This window comes from Pseudophryne corroboree, chromosome 4 (assembly GCF_028390025.1).
Source record: "Pseudophryne corroboree isolate aPseCor3 chromosome 4, aPseCor3.hap2, whole genome shotgun sequence".
NCBI classification, from domain to species: Eukaryota; Metazoa; Chordata; class Amphibia; order Anura; family Myobatrachidae; genus Pseudophryne; species Pseudophryne corroboree.
The window spans coordinates 944,363,039-944,383,278 of NC_086447.1; the positions used below are offsets into that span (position 1 = coordinate 944,363,039).

Genomic DNA, 20,240 nt, shown 5'->3' on the forward strand with positions numbered 1-20,240 from the left:
TAGATGTTGGGAGATAGGGGTGTTATTCCTCTCTCTAGGGCTGGATGTATCACTATTCTCCTGTGTGGAGCATGGCCCACCTACCTACAGGGTAAGTGCTCAGAAGAAATATTCACTATTATGTAATGTTTGTGCTCGGCTTCTATTCTCTAAGCAGTACTGACTGGAGAGTCCTGAGCGAGGCCAAACAATCCCCCCACCAGCCACATCAGAGGGAGGAATATGTAACACTGCACATTACCAATGAGAGATCACCCTCCGTGATACCACATGTGGCCCCAGCAACACTTTACCTTGGGGCCCTTTTCACATTTCAGTTTGCGGACCAGCTCTCCTTGCTGACAAACGCTGTTGTATAGACTTGTACTGTTGGTGGGAGTGGGACCTGTCTGAGGGACTGTGGCGTTACAGGGAGGCTGAGACGGAGGACATCCTGGCTTGTATTCCTGCCCACTTTTCTGCTTGTATTCTGCTTTCAGGTGTAAGAGGGATTTCACTGCAGAGTCTATCTCATCCTAAGGACAGGAGAGAGGAAGGAAAGAGCAGGATAGGAAACGGAAGTCCTAGTGACGCAAGCATCACAGTGCAATGACCAATCACGTCACACGGTGCATGCTGATTCGCTATGACAAGTTGTCTTCATACTGTGCATCCAGACCCCAAATGTATCAATCCTTAGGACTAAAGACATGGGAACATGGGATGGTGAGAGGAGACGAAGCTCAGTCAGGTCGTGTTCATGCAAATGTGGCTTAGGCAAACCAGGAGGGGTGAGAGACAGGGGAACAGAGGGATAGTGCTAGGGGGGAGGGGGGGGATAGGGGGAAGGCCCTGCCTATTGGGGTGTAACCAGGGGGTGAGAGACAGGGGTACACAGGGATAGTGCTAGGAGGGAGGGGGGGGATAGGGGGGAGGCCCTGCCTCTTGGGGTGTAACCAGGGGGTGAGAGACAGGAGTACACAGGGATAGTGCTAGGGGGGATAGGGGGGAGGCCCTGCCTCTTGGGGTGTAACCAGGGGGTGAGAGACAGGGGTACACAGGGATAGTGCTAGGAGGGAGGGGGGGGATAGGGGGGAGGCCCCGCCTCTTGGGGTTTAACCAGGGGGTGAGAGACAGGGGAACACAGGGATAGTGCTAGGAGGGAGGGCCCTGCCTCTCAGGGTGTTACCAGGAGGGTGAGCGGGGAGACAGGGGAACAGAGGTGCACTGGTAGCAGGGATAGTGCTGGGGTGGGGGGGGGCTGCCTCTCAGGGTGTTACCAGGAGGGTGAGCTGGGAGACAGGGGAACAGAGGTGCACTGGTAGCAGGGATAGTGGTGGGGGGGGGGCTGCCTCTCAGGGTGTTACCAGGAGGGTGAGCGGGGAGACAGGGGAACAGAGGTGCACTGGTAGCAGGGATAGTGGTTGGGGGGGGGGGGCGAGGGTGAGCTGGGAGACAGGGGAACAGAGGTGCACTGGTAGCAGGGATAGTGGTGGGGGGGGGGGGGGGGGGGGCTGCCTCTCAGGGTGTTACCAGGAGGGTGAGCGGGGAGACAGGGGAACAGAGGTGCACTGGTAGCAGGGATAGTGGTGGGGGGTGGGGGGGCTGCCTCTCAGGGTGTTACCAGGAGGGTGAGCGGGGAGACAGGGGAACAGAGGTGCACTGGTAGCAGGGATAGTGCTGGGGTGGGGGGGGGGGGCTGCCTCTCAGGGTGTTACCAGGAGGGTGAGCTGGGAGACAGGGGAACAGAGGTGCACTGGTTGCAAGGGATAGTGGTGGGGGGGGGGGGGGGGGGGGGGGGCTGCCTCTCAGGGTGTTACCAGGAGGGTGAGCGGGGAGACAGGGGAACAGAGGTGCACTGGTAGCAGGGATAGTGGTGGGGGGGGGGGGCTGCCTCTCAGGGTGTTACCAGGAGGGTGAGCGGGGAGACAGGGGAACAGAGGTGCACTGGTAGCAGGGATAGTGGTGGTGGGGGGGGGGGGCGCTGCCTCTCAGGGTGTTACCAGGAGGGTGTGCGGGGAGACAGGGGAACAGAGGTGCACTGGTAGCAGGGATAGTGGGGGGGGGTGGGGGGGCTGCCTCTCAGGGTGTTACCAGGAGGGTGAGCGGGGAGACAGGGGAACAGAGGTGCACTGGTAGCAGGGATAGTGCTGGGGTGGGGGGGGGCTGCCTCTCAGGGTGGAACTAGGAGGGTGAGCGGGGAGACAGGGGAACAGAGGTGCACTGGTAGCAGGGATAGTGGTGGTGGGGGGGGGGGGGGGGGGCTGCCTCTCAGGGTGTTACCAGGAGGGTGAGCGGGGAGACAGGGGAACAGAGGTGCACTGGTAGCAGGGATAGTGGTTGGGGGGGGGGGGCTGCCTCTCAGGGTGTTACCAGGAGGGTGAGCTGGGAGACAGGGGAACAGAGGTGCACTGGTAGCAGGGATAGTGGTGGTGGGGGTGGGGGGGGGGGCTGCCTCTCAGGGTGTTACCAGGAGGGTGAGCGGGGAGACAGGGGAACAGAGGTGCACTGGTAGCAGGGATAGTGGTGGGGGGGCTGCCTCTCAGGGTGTTACCAGGAGGGTGAGCGGGGAGACAGGGGAACAGAGGTGCACTGGTAGCAGGGATAGTGCTGGGGTGGGGGGGGGGCTGCCTCTCAGGGTGTTACCAGGAGGGTGAGCTGGGAGACAGGGGAACAGAGGTGCACTGGTTGCAAGGGATAGTGGTGGGGGGGGGGGGGGGGGCTGCCTCTCAGGGTGTTACCAGGAGGGTGAGCGGGGAGACAGGGGAACAGAGGTGCACTGGTAGCAGGGATAGTGGTGGGGGGGGGGGGCTGCCTCTCAGGGTGTTACCAGGAGGGTGAGCTGGGAGACAGGGGAACAGAGGTGCACTGGTAGCAGGGATAGTGGTGGGGGGGGCTGCCTCTCAGGGTGTTACCAGGAGGGTGTGCGGGGAGACAGGGGAACAGAGGTGCACTGGTAGCAGGGATAGTGGTGGGGGGGGGGGGGCTGCCTCTCAGGGTGTTACCAGGAGGGTGAGCTGGGAGACAGGGGAACAGAGGTGCACTGGTAGCAGGGATAGTGCTGGGGTGGGGGGGGCTGCCTCTCAGGGTGGAACTAGGAGGGTGAGCGGGGAGACAGGGGAACAGAGGTGCACTGGTAGCAGGGATAGTGGTGGTGGGGGGGGGGGGGGGGCTGCCTCTCAGGGTGTTACCAGGAGGGTGAGCGGGGAGACAGGGGAACAGAGGTGCACTGGTAGCAGGGATAGTGGTGGTGGTGGGGGGGGGGGGGGCTGCCTCTCAGGGTGTTACCAGGAGGGTGAGCGGGGAGACAGGGGAACAGAGGTGCACTGGTAGCAGGGATAGTGCTGGGGTGGGGGGGGCTGCCTCTCAGGGTGGAACTAGGAGGGTGAGCGGGGAGACAGGGGAACAGAGGTGCACTGGTAGCAGGGATAGTGCTGGGGTGGGGGGGGGGGGCTGACTCTCAGGGTGGAACCAGGAGGGTGAGTGGGGAGACAGGGTAACAGAGGTGCACTGGTAGCAGGGATAGTGCTGGGGGGGGGGGGGGGGGGGGGCTGCCTCTCAGGGTAGAACCAGGAGGGTGAGCGGGGAGACAGGGGAACAGAGGTGCACTGGTAGCAGGGATAGTGCTAGGAGGGAGGGCCCTGCCGCTCAGGGTGGAACCAGGAGGGGTGGGAGACAGGGGAACACAGGAATAGTGCTGGGGGAGGGAGGGCCCTGCCTCTCGGGGTGTTACCAGGAGAGTGAGCTAGGAGAGGAGTTAGGCGGGCAGCCGGAGGGAAGAAGTAGGATTGTGAATTGCATATTACATTAAAGTAATCAACATGATAATCTTAGTAACTGTAGCTCCTGGAAACAAACTGTATAGGGTCATAGAAATCAGGACCCGAACTCACCAGGACAAAATCCAAAAAATAGGATTTTAATACCTACCGGTAAATCCTTTTCTCGTAGTCCATAAGGGATATTGGGGAAAACTAGTACAATGGGGTATAGAAGGGGTCCAAAGGAGACAGTGCACTTTAAATTTCTTCAACTTGGTATGCTGGCTCCTCCCCTCTATGCCCCTCCCACAGGCAGTTATAGGAAAAAACGAGCCCGAAGGAGAAAGGACATATATGAGAGAAGGAAATATGATATCAAAGGGTGGTGAGATGTACACACCAGCACACCACAACCATATAACAACCAGCAACGGCTGAACAGGTAACTAGAGAAGAGCCTGCAGAAAAGTCCAAGCACTGAGGCAGGCGTCCAATATCTCCTTTAGACTACGAGAAAAGGATTTACCAGTAGGTATTAAAATCCTATTTTCTCTAGCATCCATAAGGGATATTGGGGACAGATTAGTACGATGGGGATGTCCCAAAGCTTCCAGAACGGGCGGGAACGTGCGAAGACTGCTGCAGCACCGCCTGCCCAAACTGGGTATCCTCTTTGGCCAGGGTATCAAACCTGTAGAACTCCACAAAGGTGTTCTTCCCCGACCAGGTAGCAGCTCAGCATAGTAGCAAGGACGAGACTCCACGGGCAGCCGCCCAGGAAAAGCCCACTGATCTTGTAGAGTGGGCCTTCAGAGACTGTGGAACAGGTAAGGCTGCCGATATATAGGCCTGCTGGATAGTAAGCCTAATCCAACGAGCAATGGACTGCTTAGAAACAGGGAAATCCTTTATCTGTGCATCATAGAGCACGAACAAGGAATCCGTCTTTCTGATCCGAGCCGTGGGCTTGACATAGATCTTCAAGGCATGCACAGTATCCAATGCCTCCGGAGAAGCAGAAGCGTCAGAACTGGATGGAATTACAATAGGTTGATTCATGTGAAACGCGGAAACTACCTTCCGCAGGAACTGCTGTCTAGTCCAGAGCTCCACTCTGTCCTCTTAAAAGACCAAGTACGGACTTTTACTCGATAAGGCCCCCAATTCTGAGACACGTCGAGCGGAAGCCAGGGCACGTGAGGTACTTATCTTCTACCGTCATCAGAGGTTCAAACCAGGAGGACTGTAGAAATTTCAACACTACATCCAAATCCCAGGGAGCCGTAGGCGGTAACAAAGGGAGGTTGTATGTGGAGTACCCCTTGCAAGGAGGTCTGAACTTCCGGCAACATTGCCAATTTCTTCTGAAAGAAAATTGAGAGAGCTGAAATCTGGACCTGATTGGAGCCCAGACGTAAGCCCTTATCCACACCAGCCTGCAGGAAACGTAGGAAACGTCCCAAGTGAAATTCTGCAGGCGGATACGTGCGTTCCTCGCACCAAGAGACATATTGCTATAGACAGATATGATGATAGTGTTTTGACGTCACAGGTTTCCTGGCCTGAACCATGGTTGCAATAACCTTCTTTGAAAGGCCCTTGTGAGCTAAGCTGTTCCGCTCAGCCTCCATGCCGTCAAACGAAGTCGTCGTAAGTCCATGTAGACGACGGGTCCTTGTTCAAGAAGGTCTCTTCTGAGCAGTAAAGGCCAAGGGATCTTCGACGGACATGTCCAGAAGATCCGCGTATCACACCCTCCGAGGCCAATCCGGGGCGATTAGAATTCCCTGGATGCCCTGATTCCTGATCCACTTTAGCACCCCTGGGACCAATGGGATCGGAGGAAACAGGTATACCAGCCGGTACGGCTAAGGCGACGCCAACGCGTTCACTGTCCTCGTCTGATGGTCCCTGGTCCGTGAGCAATACCAGGGAAGTTTCTTGTTGAGATGAGAAGCCATCATGTCTATTTGTGGGCAACAATTTATGAGCTGCTAGAACACCAGATGGTGGAGCTCCCACTCCCCCGGGTGGAGATCGTGACCGCTTCCCAGTTGTCCACCCCCGGAATGAAGATTGCTGACATGGCTCTTGCATTTCTTTCCGCCCAGGAGTATCTTTGACAACTCTCGAATGCAGGTTCTGCTTTTTGTCCCTCCTTGTCGATTGATATACGCAACTGCCGTGGCGTTGTCCAACTGTACCTGGATCGCTTGATCCCACTGCTAAATGCTTATTTGTGTGAGGAGGTAGTCTGTGACCGATTAAAAAAAATTAAAGATTAATAAGTCACCTGGTCCTGATGGAATTCACCCGAGGGTTCTTATGGAGCTGCACGCTGAACTAGCAGACCTCTATTTTTGATCTTCATGGATTCGGTTAAATCGGGTATGGTTCCCAAGGACTGGCGTATAGCGGAGGTAGTGCCGATATTTAAAAAGGGGAGCAAAGCTGAACCAGGTAATTATTGAACAGTTAGTCTTACATCTATAGTGGGGAAAGTATTGGAAGGTATTCTAAGGGATAGCATTCAAAAGTTCCTTGAAGCAAATAAGGTCATTAAAAGGAACAAACATGGATTTGTGAAGGACAGATCATGTCAGACCAACTTACTTGGCTTTTATGACACATTAAGTGCGAACCTGGATCAGGGTAAGGAGGTGGATAATAAGATTTTAAACCTACCGGTAAATCTTTTTCTCCTAGTCCGTAGAGGATGCTGGGGACCCCGTAAGGACCATGGGGTATAGACGGGCTCCGCAGGAGACATGGGCACCTAAAAGAACTTTCTAGTATGGTGTGCACTGGCTCCTCCCTCTATGCCCCTCCTCCAGACCTCAGTTAGAGAAACTGTGCCCAGAGGAGATGGACAATACGAGGAAAGGATTTTGTTAATCTAAGAGCAAGATTCATACCAGCCCACACCAATCATACCATGTAACCTGGAATATACATAACCAGTTAACAGTATGAACAAAACAGCATCAGTCAAAACCGATTCCAACTGTAACATAACCCTTATGTAAGCAATAACTATATACAAGTCTTGCAGATGCAGTCCGCACTGGGACGGGCGCCCAGCATCCTCTACGGACTAGGAGAAAAAGATTTACCGGTAGGTTTAAAATCTTATTTTCTCTTACGTCCTAGAGGATGCTGGGGACTCCGTAAGGACCATGGGGTTTATACCAAAGCTCCCAATCGGGCGGGAGAGTGCGGATGACTCTGCAGCACCGACTGAGCAAATGCTAGGTCCTCATCAGCCAGGGTATCAAACTTGTAGAATTTAGCAAAAGTGTTTGACCCCGACCAAGTTGCTGCTCGGCAAAGCTGTAATGCCGAGACGCCCCGGGCAGCCGCCCAAGAAGAGCACACCTTCCTAGTGGAATGGGCCTTTACTGAATGCGGTAACGGCAATCCAGCCGTAACATAAGCCTGCTGAATCGTGTTACAGATCCAGCGAGCAATAGTCTGCTTCGAAGCAGGCGCGCCAATCTTGTTGGCAGCATACAGGACAAACAATGCATCTGTTTTCCTAATTCTAGCCGTCCTGGCTACATAAATTTTTAAGGCCCTGACTACATCCAGGGACATGGAATCCTCCAAGTCACTCGTAGCCACAGGCACCACTATAGGTTGGTTCACATGAAACGAAGACACCACCTTAGGTAAAAATCGAGGACGAGTCCTCAATACCGCTCTATCTACACGGAAAATCAAGTAAGGGCTCTTGTAAGACAAGGCCGCCAATTCTGACACACGCCTCGCAGATGCCAAGGCTAACAACATGACCACCTTCCAGGTGAGAAATTTCAACTCCACCGTTTTAAGGGGTTCAAACCAGTGTGATTTAAGGAACTGCAACACCACGTTCAGGTCCCATGGTGCCACTGGGGGAACAAAAGGGGGCTGGATGTGCAGTACTCCTTTTACAAACGTCTGGACTTCTGGGAGAGAAGCCAATTCCTTCTGAAAGAATATTGACAAGGCCGAAATCTGTACTTTAACAGAGCCTAACTTTAGGCCCATATCCACTCCTGTCTGTAGGAAGTGGAGAAAACGACCCAGATGGAAATCTTCCGTACGAGCATTCTTGGTTCCACACCAAGAGACATATTTCTGACAGATACGGTGATAATGTTTTGCCGTCACCTCCTTCCTAGCCTTTATTAGAGTAGGTATGACCTCCTCCGGAATACCCTTCTCCGCTAGGATCCGGCGTTCAACCGCCATGCCGTCAAACGTAACCACGGTAAGTCTTGGAACATGCAGGGCCCCTGCTGTAACAGGTCTTCCCTGAGAGGAAGAGGCCAGGGATCTTCCGTGAGCATCTCCTGAAGATCTGAGTACCAGGCCCTTCGAGGCCAGTCTGGAACAATGGCCCTCATTCCGAGTTGTTCGCTCGCAAGCTGCTTTTAGCAGCTTTGCACACGCTAAGCCGCCGCCTACTGGGAGTGAATCTTAGCTTAACAAAATTGCGAACGAAAGATTAGCAAAATTGCGAATAGACACTTCTTAGCAGTTTCTGAGTAGCTCCACACTTACTCGGCATCTGCGATCAGTTCAGTCAGTTTCGTTCCTGGTTTGACGTCACAAACACTCCCAGCGTTCGGCCAGACACTCCTCCGTTTCTCCAGCCACTCCCGCGTTTTTCCCAGAAACGGTAGCGTTTTTTCGCACACACCCATAAAACGGCCAGTTTCCACCCAGAAACACCAACTTCCTGTCAATCACATTACAATCACCAGAACGAAGAAAAAACCTTGTAATGCCGTGAGTAAAATACCTAACTGCATAGCAAATTTACTTGGCGCAGTCGCACTGCGGACACTGCGCATGCGCATTAGCGACTAATCGCTCCGTTGCGAGAAAAATATAACGAACGAACAACTCGGAATGACCCCCAGTGCGTATTGTCTGTACTCTTTTTCGTCTTATGATCCTCAACACTTTTGTGATGAGAGGAAGAGGAGGAAACACATAGACCGACTGGAACACCCATGGCGTTACCAGAGCGTCTACTGCTATTGCCTGAGGGTCCCGGGACCTGGCACAATACCTCCGAAGCTTCTTGTTGAGGCGTGATGCCATCATGTCTATTTGAGGAACTCCCCAGAGACCCGTTATCTCTGCAAAGACTTCTTGATGAAGTCCCCACTCTCATGGATGGAGATCGTGTCTGCTGAGGAAGTCTGTTTTCCAGTTGTCCACTCCCGGAATAAAGACAGCTGACAGAGCGCTTACGTGATTTTCCGCCCAGCGAAGAATCCTGGTGGCTTCCGCAATCGCGACTCTGCTTTTTGTCCCGCCTTGGCGGTTCACATGAGCTACTGCTGTGACATTGTCTGATTGAACCAGAACCGGTAGGTTGCGAAGAAGATTCTCCGCTTGTCGAAGGCAGTTGTATATGGCCCTTAGCTCCAACACGTTGATGTGTAGACAGGACTCCTGGTCTGACCACAGTCCCTGAAAATATCTTCCTTAGGTGACTGCTCCCCATCCTCGGAGGCTCGCGTCCGTGGTTACCAGGATCCAGTCCTGAATGCCGAACCTGCGATCCTCTAGAAGGTGAGCACTCTGCAGCCACCATAGAAGAGACACCCTGGCCCTGGGGGACAGTGTTATTTTTTGATGTAATTGTAGATGGGACCCGGACCATTTGTCCAGAAGATCCCTTTGAAACGTCTTTGCACGGAACCTGCCGAAGGGAATGGCCTCGTAAGTTGCCACCATTTCCCCCAGAACCAGAGTGCATTGATGAGCTGACACTCTTTTTGGCTTTAGTAGTTCTTGGACCATGTTCTGGAGGTCCTGGACTTTTTCCAACGGGAGGAAAACTTTCTTTTGTTCCGTGTCCAGTATCATGCCTAGGAACGCTAGTCGAGTTGTCAGAACCAACTGTGACTTTGGTAGATTGAGAATCCAGCCATGTTGCTGAAGCAATCTCTGAGAGAGTGACACGTTTTCCAGTAATTGCTCTCTTGATCTCGCTTTTATCAGGAGATCGTCCAAGTATGGGATAATTGTGACTCCTTGCTTGCGCAGGATCACCATCATTTCCGCCATTGGTGAAAATCCTCGGGGCCGTGGACAGCCCAAACGGCAACGTCTGAAACTGATAATGACAATCCTGTACCGTGAATCTCAGGAACTCCTGATGAGAGGGATATATGGGGACATGAAGGTAAGCATCCTTTATGTCCAGTGACACCATAAAATCCCCCCCTTCCAGGCAGGCTATCACCGCTCGGAGAGATTCCATCTTGAATTTGAATCTTTTCAGGTACAGGTTCATGGATTTTAGGTTTAAAATGGGCCTGACCGAACCATCCGGCTTCGGAATCACAAATAGGGTTGAATAATACCCTTTTCCCTGTTGGCTCAGGAGAACCCTGATAATCACTAGCTGTTGACACAGCGTTTGAATTGCAGCTAACACTACTTCCTGCTCTGGAGTAGAAGCTGGTAAGGCCGACTTGAAAAATCGTCGAGGGGGCACCTCTTCGAATTCCAGCTTGTAGCCCTGGGAGACTATTTCTATCACCCAAGGGTCCACGTCTGACTGAACCCAGACTTGGCTGAATAGTCGAAGGCGTGCCCCCACATGTGCGGCCTCCCGCAGGGGAGCCCCAGCGTCATGCGGCAGACTTAGCGGAAGCCGGGGAGGACTTCTGCTCTTGGGAACCAGCCGCAGCAGGTGTCCTCTTGCCTCTACCCTTACCTCTGGCGAGGAAAGAGGAGCCCCGACCTCTTCTGGATCTATGCGACCGAAAGGACTGCATCTGATATTGTGGGGGTTTCTTTTGCTGTTGGGGAACAAAAGGTAAAAAGGTCCACTTACCCGCGGTAGCTGTAGAAACCAGGTCCGCGAGGCCGTCCCCAAACAATACATCACCTTTGTAAGGTAAAACCTCCATATGCCTTTTTAAGTCTGCATCCCCCGTCCATTGGCGGATCCATAAGGCTCTTCTTGCCGAAATAGCCATAGCATTGGCTCTTGAACCCAGTAATCCAATGTCTCTTTGAGCGTCCCTCATATATAAGACTGCGTCCTTAATATGAGCTAATGTTAACAAAATTGTATCTTCTATCTAGGGCAGGCATTCCCAACCGCGGTCCTCAAGGCACACCAACAGTGCAGGTTTTAGTGATATCCAGGCTTCAGCACAGATGGTTAAATCAAAATAACTGAGGTACTAATTAAATCACCTGTGTTCAAGCCTGGATATCACTAAAGCCAGGACTGTTAGTGTGCCTTGAGGACCGAGGTTGGGAAACACTGATCTAGGGTATCAAGGTCAGCTGACAGTGTATCTGTCCCAAGCTGCTACTGCACTACATACCCATGCCGACGCAATTGCCGGTCTAAGCAAAGTACCAGTATGAGTGTAGATAGACTTTAATGTAGTCTATTGCCTGCGGTCCGCAGGATCCTTGAGGGCCGCTGTGTCAGGGGACGGTAGCGCCACCTTCTTGGAAAGGCGTGTCAAGGCTTTGTCCACTGTGGGAGAGGATTCCCAACGTACCCTGTCCTGTGTAGGGAAAGGATACGCCATAAGAACCCTTTTGGGAATCTGCAGCTTCTTATCTGGAGTTTCCCAAGCTTTTTCACATAACTCATTAATTTCATGTGAAGGATGAAAGTTTATAACCTGTTTCTTTCCCTTAAACATGTGTATCCTCGTGTCAGGCACCGAGGGCTCATCAGTGATATGTAACACATCTTTTATTGCAATAATCATGCACTGAATACTTTTTGTCACCTTGGGGTGCAATTTTGCTTCATCATAGTCGACACTGGAATCAGAATCCGTGTCGGTATCTGTGTCCCTTATTTGTGAGAAGGGACGTTTCTGAGACCCCGACGGGTCCTGTGAGTTGGTACAATCTGTAGATTGATTACCTGCCGACGCGCTGGACTCTGCTTTGTCCAGCCTTTTATGCAGTGAAGCTACACTAGCATTTAACATATGCCACATATCCATCCAATCCAGAGTCGGCACCGCCGATTGAGACACACCACTCATCTGTTCCACCTCCTCTTTGGATAAGCCTTCCGTTTCAGACATGCCGACACACGTACCGACACCCCACACACACAGGGATATAGCTATGAGGGGACAATTCCCTAAAACAGCCCCTTTGGAGAGACAGAGAGAGAGTATGCCAGCACACACCAGCGCCAAACTGACCCAGGGGAAAAAACCCAGATAGCGCTTATATATATATATATATATATATATATATATATATATATATATATACATACATACATATAGATAGATAGATAGATTTCCCCCACTCACTGCGCCAAATATGTGCCCCCCTCTCTTTTTTTTCAGCCCTCTGATGCTCAGCAGGGGAGAGTCCGGGGAGCCAGCGTTCTCTGCAGCCTCTGTGGAGAAAATGGTGCTGGTTAGTGCTGAGGGATCAAGCTCCACCCCCTCGCGCGGCGGGCTTTGGTCCCGCTCGTAAATTTGAAAAAATGGCGGGGATCCGAAGTTTACTGCCTCCGCAGCCTAACTACATTCTTTAATGCCCAAAATGAGGTTTATTGCTGCTCAGGGCGCCCCCCCTGCGCCTTGCACCCATCAGTGCCCAGTGTGTGTGTAAGTGTGGGAGCAATGGTGCGCAGCTTCCTGCTGCGCGCTTACCTCATGAAGATCTGAAGTCTTCTGCCGCCTGACGTCTTCATATGTCTTTCATACTCACCCGGCTTCTATCTTCGGCATCTGTGAGGACGACGGCGGCGCGGCTCCAGGATGAACCCCATGGTGAGACCTGTGTTCCGACTCCCTCTGGAGCTAATAGTGTCCAGTACCCTAAGAAGCAGAGCCCTTAACTCTTAAGAAGTGGGTCTGTTTCTCTCCCCTCTGTCCCACGATGCAGGGAGTCTGTTGCCAGCAGAGCTCCCTGAAAATAAAAAAACCTAACAAAATACTTTCTTACAGGAAACTCAGGGGAGCTCCCTGTAATGCACCCAGCTCCTCTGGACACAAGATCTAACTGAGGTCTGGAGGAGGGGCATAGAGGGAGGAGCCAGTGCACACCATACTAGAAAGTTCTTTTAGGTGCCCATGTCTCCTGCGGAGCCCGTCTATACCCCATGGTCCTCACGGAGTCCCAGGCATCCTCTAGGACGTAAGAGAAATAATCTTTTTAGACTTTGCCAAAGCTCTCGAGGTTCAGAGGCGGCCGACCAAACTAATCAAAGGCATGGAGACGCTGGAATACGAGGAAAGGCTTGCAAGGCAAGGCATGTTTACATTGGAAAAGAGGAGACTATACCCCTTTCACACCGCAGCTTGTACCCGGTAATTTGCAGTTTTTACTGGCTTCCTAAACGGTTCAAGCTGCGATGTGAAAGGGTCACCTTCAATTTACCGTTTACAAAACACCGGTATTTTGAAACTGTAAAAAAGCAGGGTCCTACCCATTTCAGACCCGTTAAATTGTGCAGTGTGAAAGGGTCTGAAACGGTATTTGCAAACCCCAGAAGGTGATAGGCTGTCTCCATGTGTGATGTCACCAGGCAGAAGCAGGAAATAAACATTTAAAATGACAACCACTGTTTTGTATGGGTGAAACGGGTTCAGTGTGAAAGGTACCAAAACGGTAATGAAATGGTAATATACTGGTTACAACATGCGATGTGAAGGGGGTTTAACTGCTCAGACCCATTTTAAGAACCATTTCAAAAGCAGGTTTTGCGATGTGAAAGCAGCATAAGAGGGGACATAATCAACATCTATAAATATATAAGGGATCAATACACAGAGCTTGGGAGGGACCTGTTTTCTATAAGATCAGCACAGAGGACACGTGGTCACTCGTTTAGGTTAGAGAAGAGGAGTTTCCGCAGATTGAGGCGAAAAAGGTTTTTTCACAGTAAGGACAATACGTGTTTGGAATTCCCTGCCTGAGAGAGTAGTAACAGCGGACTCAGTCAACACCTTTAAGAATGGGTTAGATAAATTCCAATTGGATAAAGATATTCAGGGTTATGGTGCGTAGGCACGCATTATAGTTAATATAACTAGTCCTAACATAAAAATAACTAGTCCTATAATAAGACTGCATAGGAGACCACAAATAGGTTGAACTCGATGGACAATTGTCTTTTTTCAACCTTAGTACCTATGTTACTATGAGCAGAGAATTGTAAGATCACCCGAAGTTCCAGAATGTAGATTGGAAGGAGTCTTTTGTGGGCTGACCACCTGCCCTGGAACTGAGCCCCTTGGGTGACCACTCCCCATCCTCGCAGACTCACATTCGTCATGAGGAGGGTCCAATCCTGAATCCAGAAACTCCTGCCCTCCAGGAGATTGGAGGACTGAACCTACCACAGGAGGGAAATCCTGGCCTAAGGTGACAACCGAATCATCCGGTGCATCTGGAGATGTGATCTAAACCACTTGCTCAGGAGATCCAACTGAAACGTTCTGGCATGGAACCTCCCATACTGGATTGCTTCGTAGGAAGCAACCATCTTCCCCAACAATCTTATGCAGAGATGTACGGACACCCGAGCAGGGCTGAACACCATGTGGACCACCTCCTGAAGTGTTGTTGCCTTGTCCTTTGGTAGAAACACCTTTCGTGCCACAGTATACAGCAACATCCCCAGGAACAGGACCCTCCTAGTTAGCTACAGGTGGGATTTCTGTAAGTTGAGGATCCACTCATGGTCGGACAGAAGACGGATGGTGCGGGCGATATGCAGCAACAAAAGTTCCCTGGATCTTGCCTTTATCAGAAGATCGTCCAGATAAGGCACCACATTGATCCCTTGGATCTGGAGTTGAAGCATCATCTCCGCCATTACCTTTATGAATACCCTCAGGGCTGATGACAGGCCGTAGGGTACTGCCTGGAATTGGAAGTGATCGTCCAGCAGGGCAAACTGCACGTACGCCTGATGAGGAGGCCAAATCGGAATATAGAGATAGGCCTCCTTGATATCCAAGGAGACCATAAATTCCTGTTCTTCCAGGCCCGCAATCACTGCTCGCAGGGATTCCATCTTGAACTTGAACACCTTTAAATAAGGATTCAAGGATTTCAGATTCAGAATGGGTCTGACCGAACCGTCCGGCTTCGCCACCACAAACAGGTTTGAGTAAAACCCCTTGCCGCGTTGCGGTAGTGGTACTGGAACGATGATGTGGGAAAGGACCAATTTTCAGGTAGTCTGTTGTAACATAACTTGCATATTGTCCAAAGCTCGTAAGCTTGATTTGAAAAATCGTTGGGAGGGGGGAGAGGAGTACTGTCGAACTCCAGCTTGTAGCCTTGAGAAACAAGCTCCCTGACCCAGGCATCCTGACAGGAAGTCTCCCCGACGAGGCTGATGCAGTCGAGCTTCTACCTCGAGATCACCTAGGGGTGGGTGGGCACCGTCATGCTGAGGCTTTAGTGGAAGCAGAACTGGTGGACTGTTCCTGAGGACTGGTACTTGCAGGTTTTCTTGACTTACCTCTGGTACCTTGAGCCGCATTGGAGGCACCTCTGGCCTTTGATCGAAATGTGCAAGACCGAAAGGACAGGAGAGATGGCCCCTGTGGCCGTAGAGACTAACGAGCCACACATGTAAGGGCGGCCGCGGCACTGAAGGGGTTAATCCTCAGCTGCCAGGCACCATTTGGACAATAGGAACTTGGTGTCACTGTTAAACGTACTTACGGCGCTGGGCGCGGATTGTTTAAAAATATGTTTAATGATGTGTTTTAACGTCATATGTAGTGCTCTGTGCACAATTGTAGGATTACATGTTTAACTGTATTTATATTTAAGATGTGGTCACCTGTATTTTAAAGGGAAAAATACACTTACTATATCTGTCTGAATAGGCATCTCCTATCCTCTGGGAATAGGAAGTGGCATGCTAATGGCCCTGTCCTAGCAGAGAGGTGTGAAGGACAATACCTTTTGATGTTGGACAGTGCACAGCAGGTAATGGCTAGGTGTGCGAAGATGACTGGATGTGTTTACAGTCTTTCCTGTTGTAATCCCAAACACTGGGTTTGCATGGAGATGTGAATGGGACAAGTACATGTTAATCAGATTGTGTTTTATGAATGTAAACTAGTGGGTTTCAGTTAACAACAGTTTGATGTAACATTTCCTAGGCTGCATTATGTAGGATGCAGATTTGGTTAAATTACAAGAACGTTGTCTGTGTGACAGGAAGGAGGATATTGGTTTTTTTTGCACTTATATCCTTTTGAAATGTAATTTATTTATTTGTATTTTGTAAGATATCCTGATTGAATGGAAAGGACTCAGGGGAGACATGACATCCAGTGGTGCTGTGTGGAAAACTGACCTAAAGAGGAGGTCTGCGTGCCTCCAGAGTGTATTATACCAACTACTTTTTGCTGTAACATCTGCTGTATTGCTGAGCCTTTGTGAAGGCTGTATTTGGGCAAATAAAGATCTTCTGCCTAAAGACGACCGCGTCATCTTGTGACCTGCAGGCCTATACAAAACTTAGCCCCGATCACCGGCTGTCCAGGGTGAACCAGCGTCTCCAAGTTCCGCCTCCAGCCAGCTACCGGTAGAGGCCTAGCCAGCGACTAGTGGGGATTCGTCAACACCACACAGGTGTGGTAAGGCAGCGTGTCGGCACATACAGAGCAGAACCGTGGTTCCAAACGCCACGGCAGGTTAGGAGTTTGGTGGTGGCAGCATAAACCCGCCCACTGTGCAGTGGGTGGAGTCAGTAACAGGCGGTTACTGACGGTAAGCTGGAATCCCCTATGTGGCCAGGTCCCGTGTGACCTAAACAATCTGTGTACTGGGGATGGGACGCGAAAGCGGTGAGGGCTTTCGTACGGGACCGTCCGGTCACAGCCCCGGATAGGAACGTTTTGCCGGCGGGGCACCAGAGGGGAGAAACGTGGATTTCCCTGCAGTAACCTTGGAAATCCAGTCATCCAACTCAACGACAAATAGCCATTCCCCAGAAAATGGGAGGGACTCCACATTTTGATTCTGCGTCCGCAATCCACTGACGCAACCACAAGGCCCTGCGCGCCGACACCGGCATGGTCGACGTCCAAGCACTTATGTTCCTCATCTCCTTGAGGGAATCACATAGGACATGGGTAGTGTCCTGAATGTGCTTCAGGAGGGTTACCATAGTAACTAAGGGCATATCCCCCGAGGAGCCCCCCTGAATTTGCGTGGCCCAAGAATGAATGCCATGGGTCATTCAGCAACCCGTTATGACCAGCCTTAGCGATATACCCGCTGCTGTGTATATAGACTTTAGTGTAGTCCCTATCTTTCTATCCCCAGGATCCTTCATGGCAAAGGAGCCCGGGGCAGGCAGCACCGTCTTCTTAGACAGACGAGAGACTGAGACATCCACCCCAGGGGGTTCCTCCAAACATTTTCTACCTTGAGGAGCAAATGGGAAAGTGTGCAAAAACTTTTTGGACACTTGGAATTTTTTGTCTGGATTTTTCTAGGCCTGTATGAATAAGTCATCTAACGCTGGAGAGTCAGGGAAAGTGACATTAGGCTGAGATGCAGCGACCTCTAGAGGGAGCTTCAGCACATCCCTTATAGCCAGAATCAGGGGTTCAATACCCTGAGCAGAATCAGGATCCGGGTCATCCCCATCCTCCGGTATATCATCATCTGTATCAGAGAGTAGAGCAGGTAACCCACGTTTCTGGGGACCTGCATGGGAGAGGGGGGGGGTGTAACATCTGACCTAGCAGCTAAATCTGCCACAGCTTGTTGTAGTAGCTGAGTCTTCTGCACATTAGCAGTGAGCTGGGATGACATATCAGACATCATGGTCTTAAGAGACCCTAACCATACGGGCTCTCTCCCCCAGCCTCTTCACTGATTTGTGAAGACTGACTACATTGCTCACAGGAGACAGAGTCATTAGACAATGGAGAGAATCTGGTGCGACATACACTGCACAGCTTGTGCTTACCCATATTACACAGTAAACACAACAACATACACACAGACAGTGATATAGCAAGCCTGCCCTACTGTATGTGAGAGGAGACACAGAGGAGAGAGGACCTCAGCACACCCTGAGCTGCAGCGCCCCTGTGATGCTGTCAGCTCTGTAATCCACAGTGACACTATCACATACAGTCCTGAGACACAGGACAGTGCACACTAGCGGCTCTCCCTCCTTAGCTACACCCTGTACCAGTGTCCGGCGTGTCTGTGAGGCAGGAAGCGCTGAGTGTGTGCTGCTGATGGCTGCTGAAAGCAGAGGAAGGCGCCAAAACGCAGCTGGTCCCGCTCTGAGAAAGCTTCCCCCCCCCCCCCCCCCCCTTCCCACACACACACCTTGAGGTGCCTGAGCTATACATATTATTTATACTGGAAAAGTCTCCAACAAACTTAAAACCTCACACAAGTACTTAGTTAAGCAGTTTTGGGACAGTGTACTCACAGGGAATCCTAGCGGGACCCCCCAGAGAGGGTTCCGTACACCGCGCCCGCTGTCAGCTGCACTTTGCACCGATGACCCCCCCTGGCGGGGCCACTGGTGTGTACTCACCACCGATGTCACCTTCAGGCAGCGTTAGGGGTGAGCGGTGTGCTGCAGCTGTGACAGTCAAGGCGCAGTGCCCCGCTGAACAAACAGCCCCTCAGGACAGTGGTCATGCAGCAGCTCTGCACTCAAGAGGCTGGTGACCGCCCCCCCCCCCCCAACTCCCACGGTGCAGTGCCCCGCTGAACAAACAGCCCCTCAGGGCGGTGGTCCTACAGTGGGGAAGCGGCTCTGCACCTCAAGATGCCGGTGCCCCCCCCCACCCCGCAAACTCCCACGGCGCAGGCACGCTATTGCCCAGACAGCATACCAAAATAAATACAAAATTTAAATGAAATTGAAGAAAACTCTCTGGAGCTGCAGAGTGCGCTAAACTGCGCTGTGGGAGGGGCATAGAGGGGAGGAGCCAGCACACCCAGTTGAAGAAATTTAAAGTGCACTGGCTTCTTTAGACCCGTCTATACCCCATCGTACTAGTTTCCCCCAATATCCCTTATGGATGCTAGAGAAAGGGGTCTGGACCTGATCCTTCCTAGATTATTTCCCCCCTGGGTTTACCCAAATGGGGCAGAAGGGGCACATTTCACTGAGGGACATTACAGAAGAACAGCATCCTACCTTGGACGCTTTCTTGCTTTTGAGAATTCGGACCACCTCTCCTTGTTCCGCTACCTTCTTATATATTATACTGAGATCTGAGGACTCAGCGCTGGAAGGAGCCGGTGCCGGAGCAGAGCTTGGAGCTACAGGACGGGCGCCTGCCTGGTAATCCTGTCCTGTTATTTGTTTATATTCTGCTTTCAGCTCCAAAAGTTGTTTGACGGCCGCATCTATCTGAGGCTAATGCACAAAGAAAAGAAGAGGAGAGCGGGGAAAGAAAGGAGCGCGGATGATTAAAGACCTCTGCCCGATGCAGCGCAGACACCTATCAGCAAACACAGTCACTTCCACGCAGTGGAGGCAGCCATCCTGTAGGTGATAAGAATGCATCGACAGGGGCGCGGCGGGGCGGGCAGGGGCGCGGCGGGGCGGGCAGGGGCGCGGCGGGGCGGGCAGGGGCGCGGCGGGGCGGGCAGGGGCGCGGCGGGGCGGGCAGGGGCGCGGCGGGGCGGACAGGGGCGCAGCAAAACAAGTAATAATAACCAGACAGGAAGAACTGCTCCACAGCTTGGTGTTGGAATGACAGCTAGATCTTAGTAAATCTGTCAGACCTGGCCTACTATACTACCCCTCTGTACATTACTACACTACCCCTCTGTACATTACTACACTACCCCTCTGTACATTACTACACTACCCCTCTGTACATTACTAAACTACCCCCTTGTACATTACTACACTACCCCTCTGTACATTACTACACTACCCCTCTGTACATTACTACACTACCCCTCTGTACATTACTAAACTACCCCTCTGTACATTACTACACTACCCCTCTGTACATTACTACACTACCCCTCTGTACATTACTACACTACCCCTCTGTACATTACTACACTACCCCTCTGTACATTACTACACTACCCCTCTGTACATGACTATACTACCCCTCTGTATATTACTACCCTACCCCTCTGTATATTACTACCCTACCCCTCTGTACATTACTAAACTACCCCTCTGTACATTACTACACTACCCCTCTGTACATTACTACACTACCCCTCTGTACATTACTACACTACCCCTCTGTACATTAATACACTACCCCTCTGTACATGACTACACTACCCCTCTGTACATGACTACACTGCACCTCTGTACATGACTACACTGCACCTCTGTACATGACTACACTGCACCTCTGTACATGACTACACTGCACCTCTGTACATGACTACACTGCACCTCTGTACATTACTACACAACCCCTCTGTACATTACTACACTACCCCTCTGTACATTACTACCCTATCCCTCTGTACATTACTACCCTACCCCTCTGTACATTACTACCCTACCCC

At 51.6% G+C, this 20,240-nt stretch overlaps 1 protein-coding gene across 5 annotated transcripts in view; it reads right to left on the bottom strand.

Moving 5' to 3' along the window:
• EPRS1 (glutamyl-prolyl-tRNA synthetase 1) overlaps nt 1-20,240 on the bottom strand; it is a 362,185-nt gene that overhangs the window by 211,684 nt on the left and 130,261 nt on the right. For all 5 annotated transcript variants that reach the window (XM_063919127.1, XM_063919126.1, XM_063919129.1 and 2 more), the window contains 2 exons: nt 18,892-19,113; nt 294-515 (listed from right to left, as the gene is read on the bottom strand). In XM_063919127.1, coding sequence (XP_063775197.1) covers nt 294-515; nt 18,892-19,113 — 444 coding nt within the window. The remainder of the gene's footprint in view (nt 1-293; nt 516-18,891; nt 19,114-20,240) is intronic.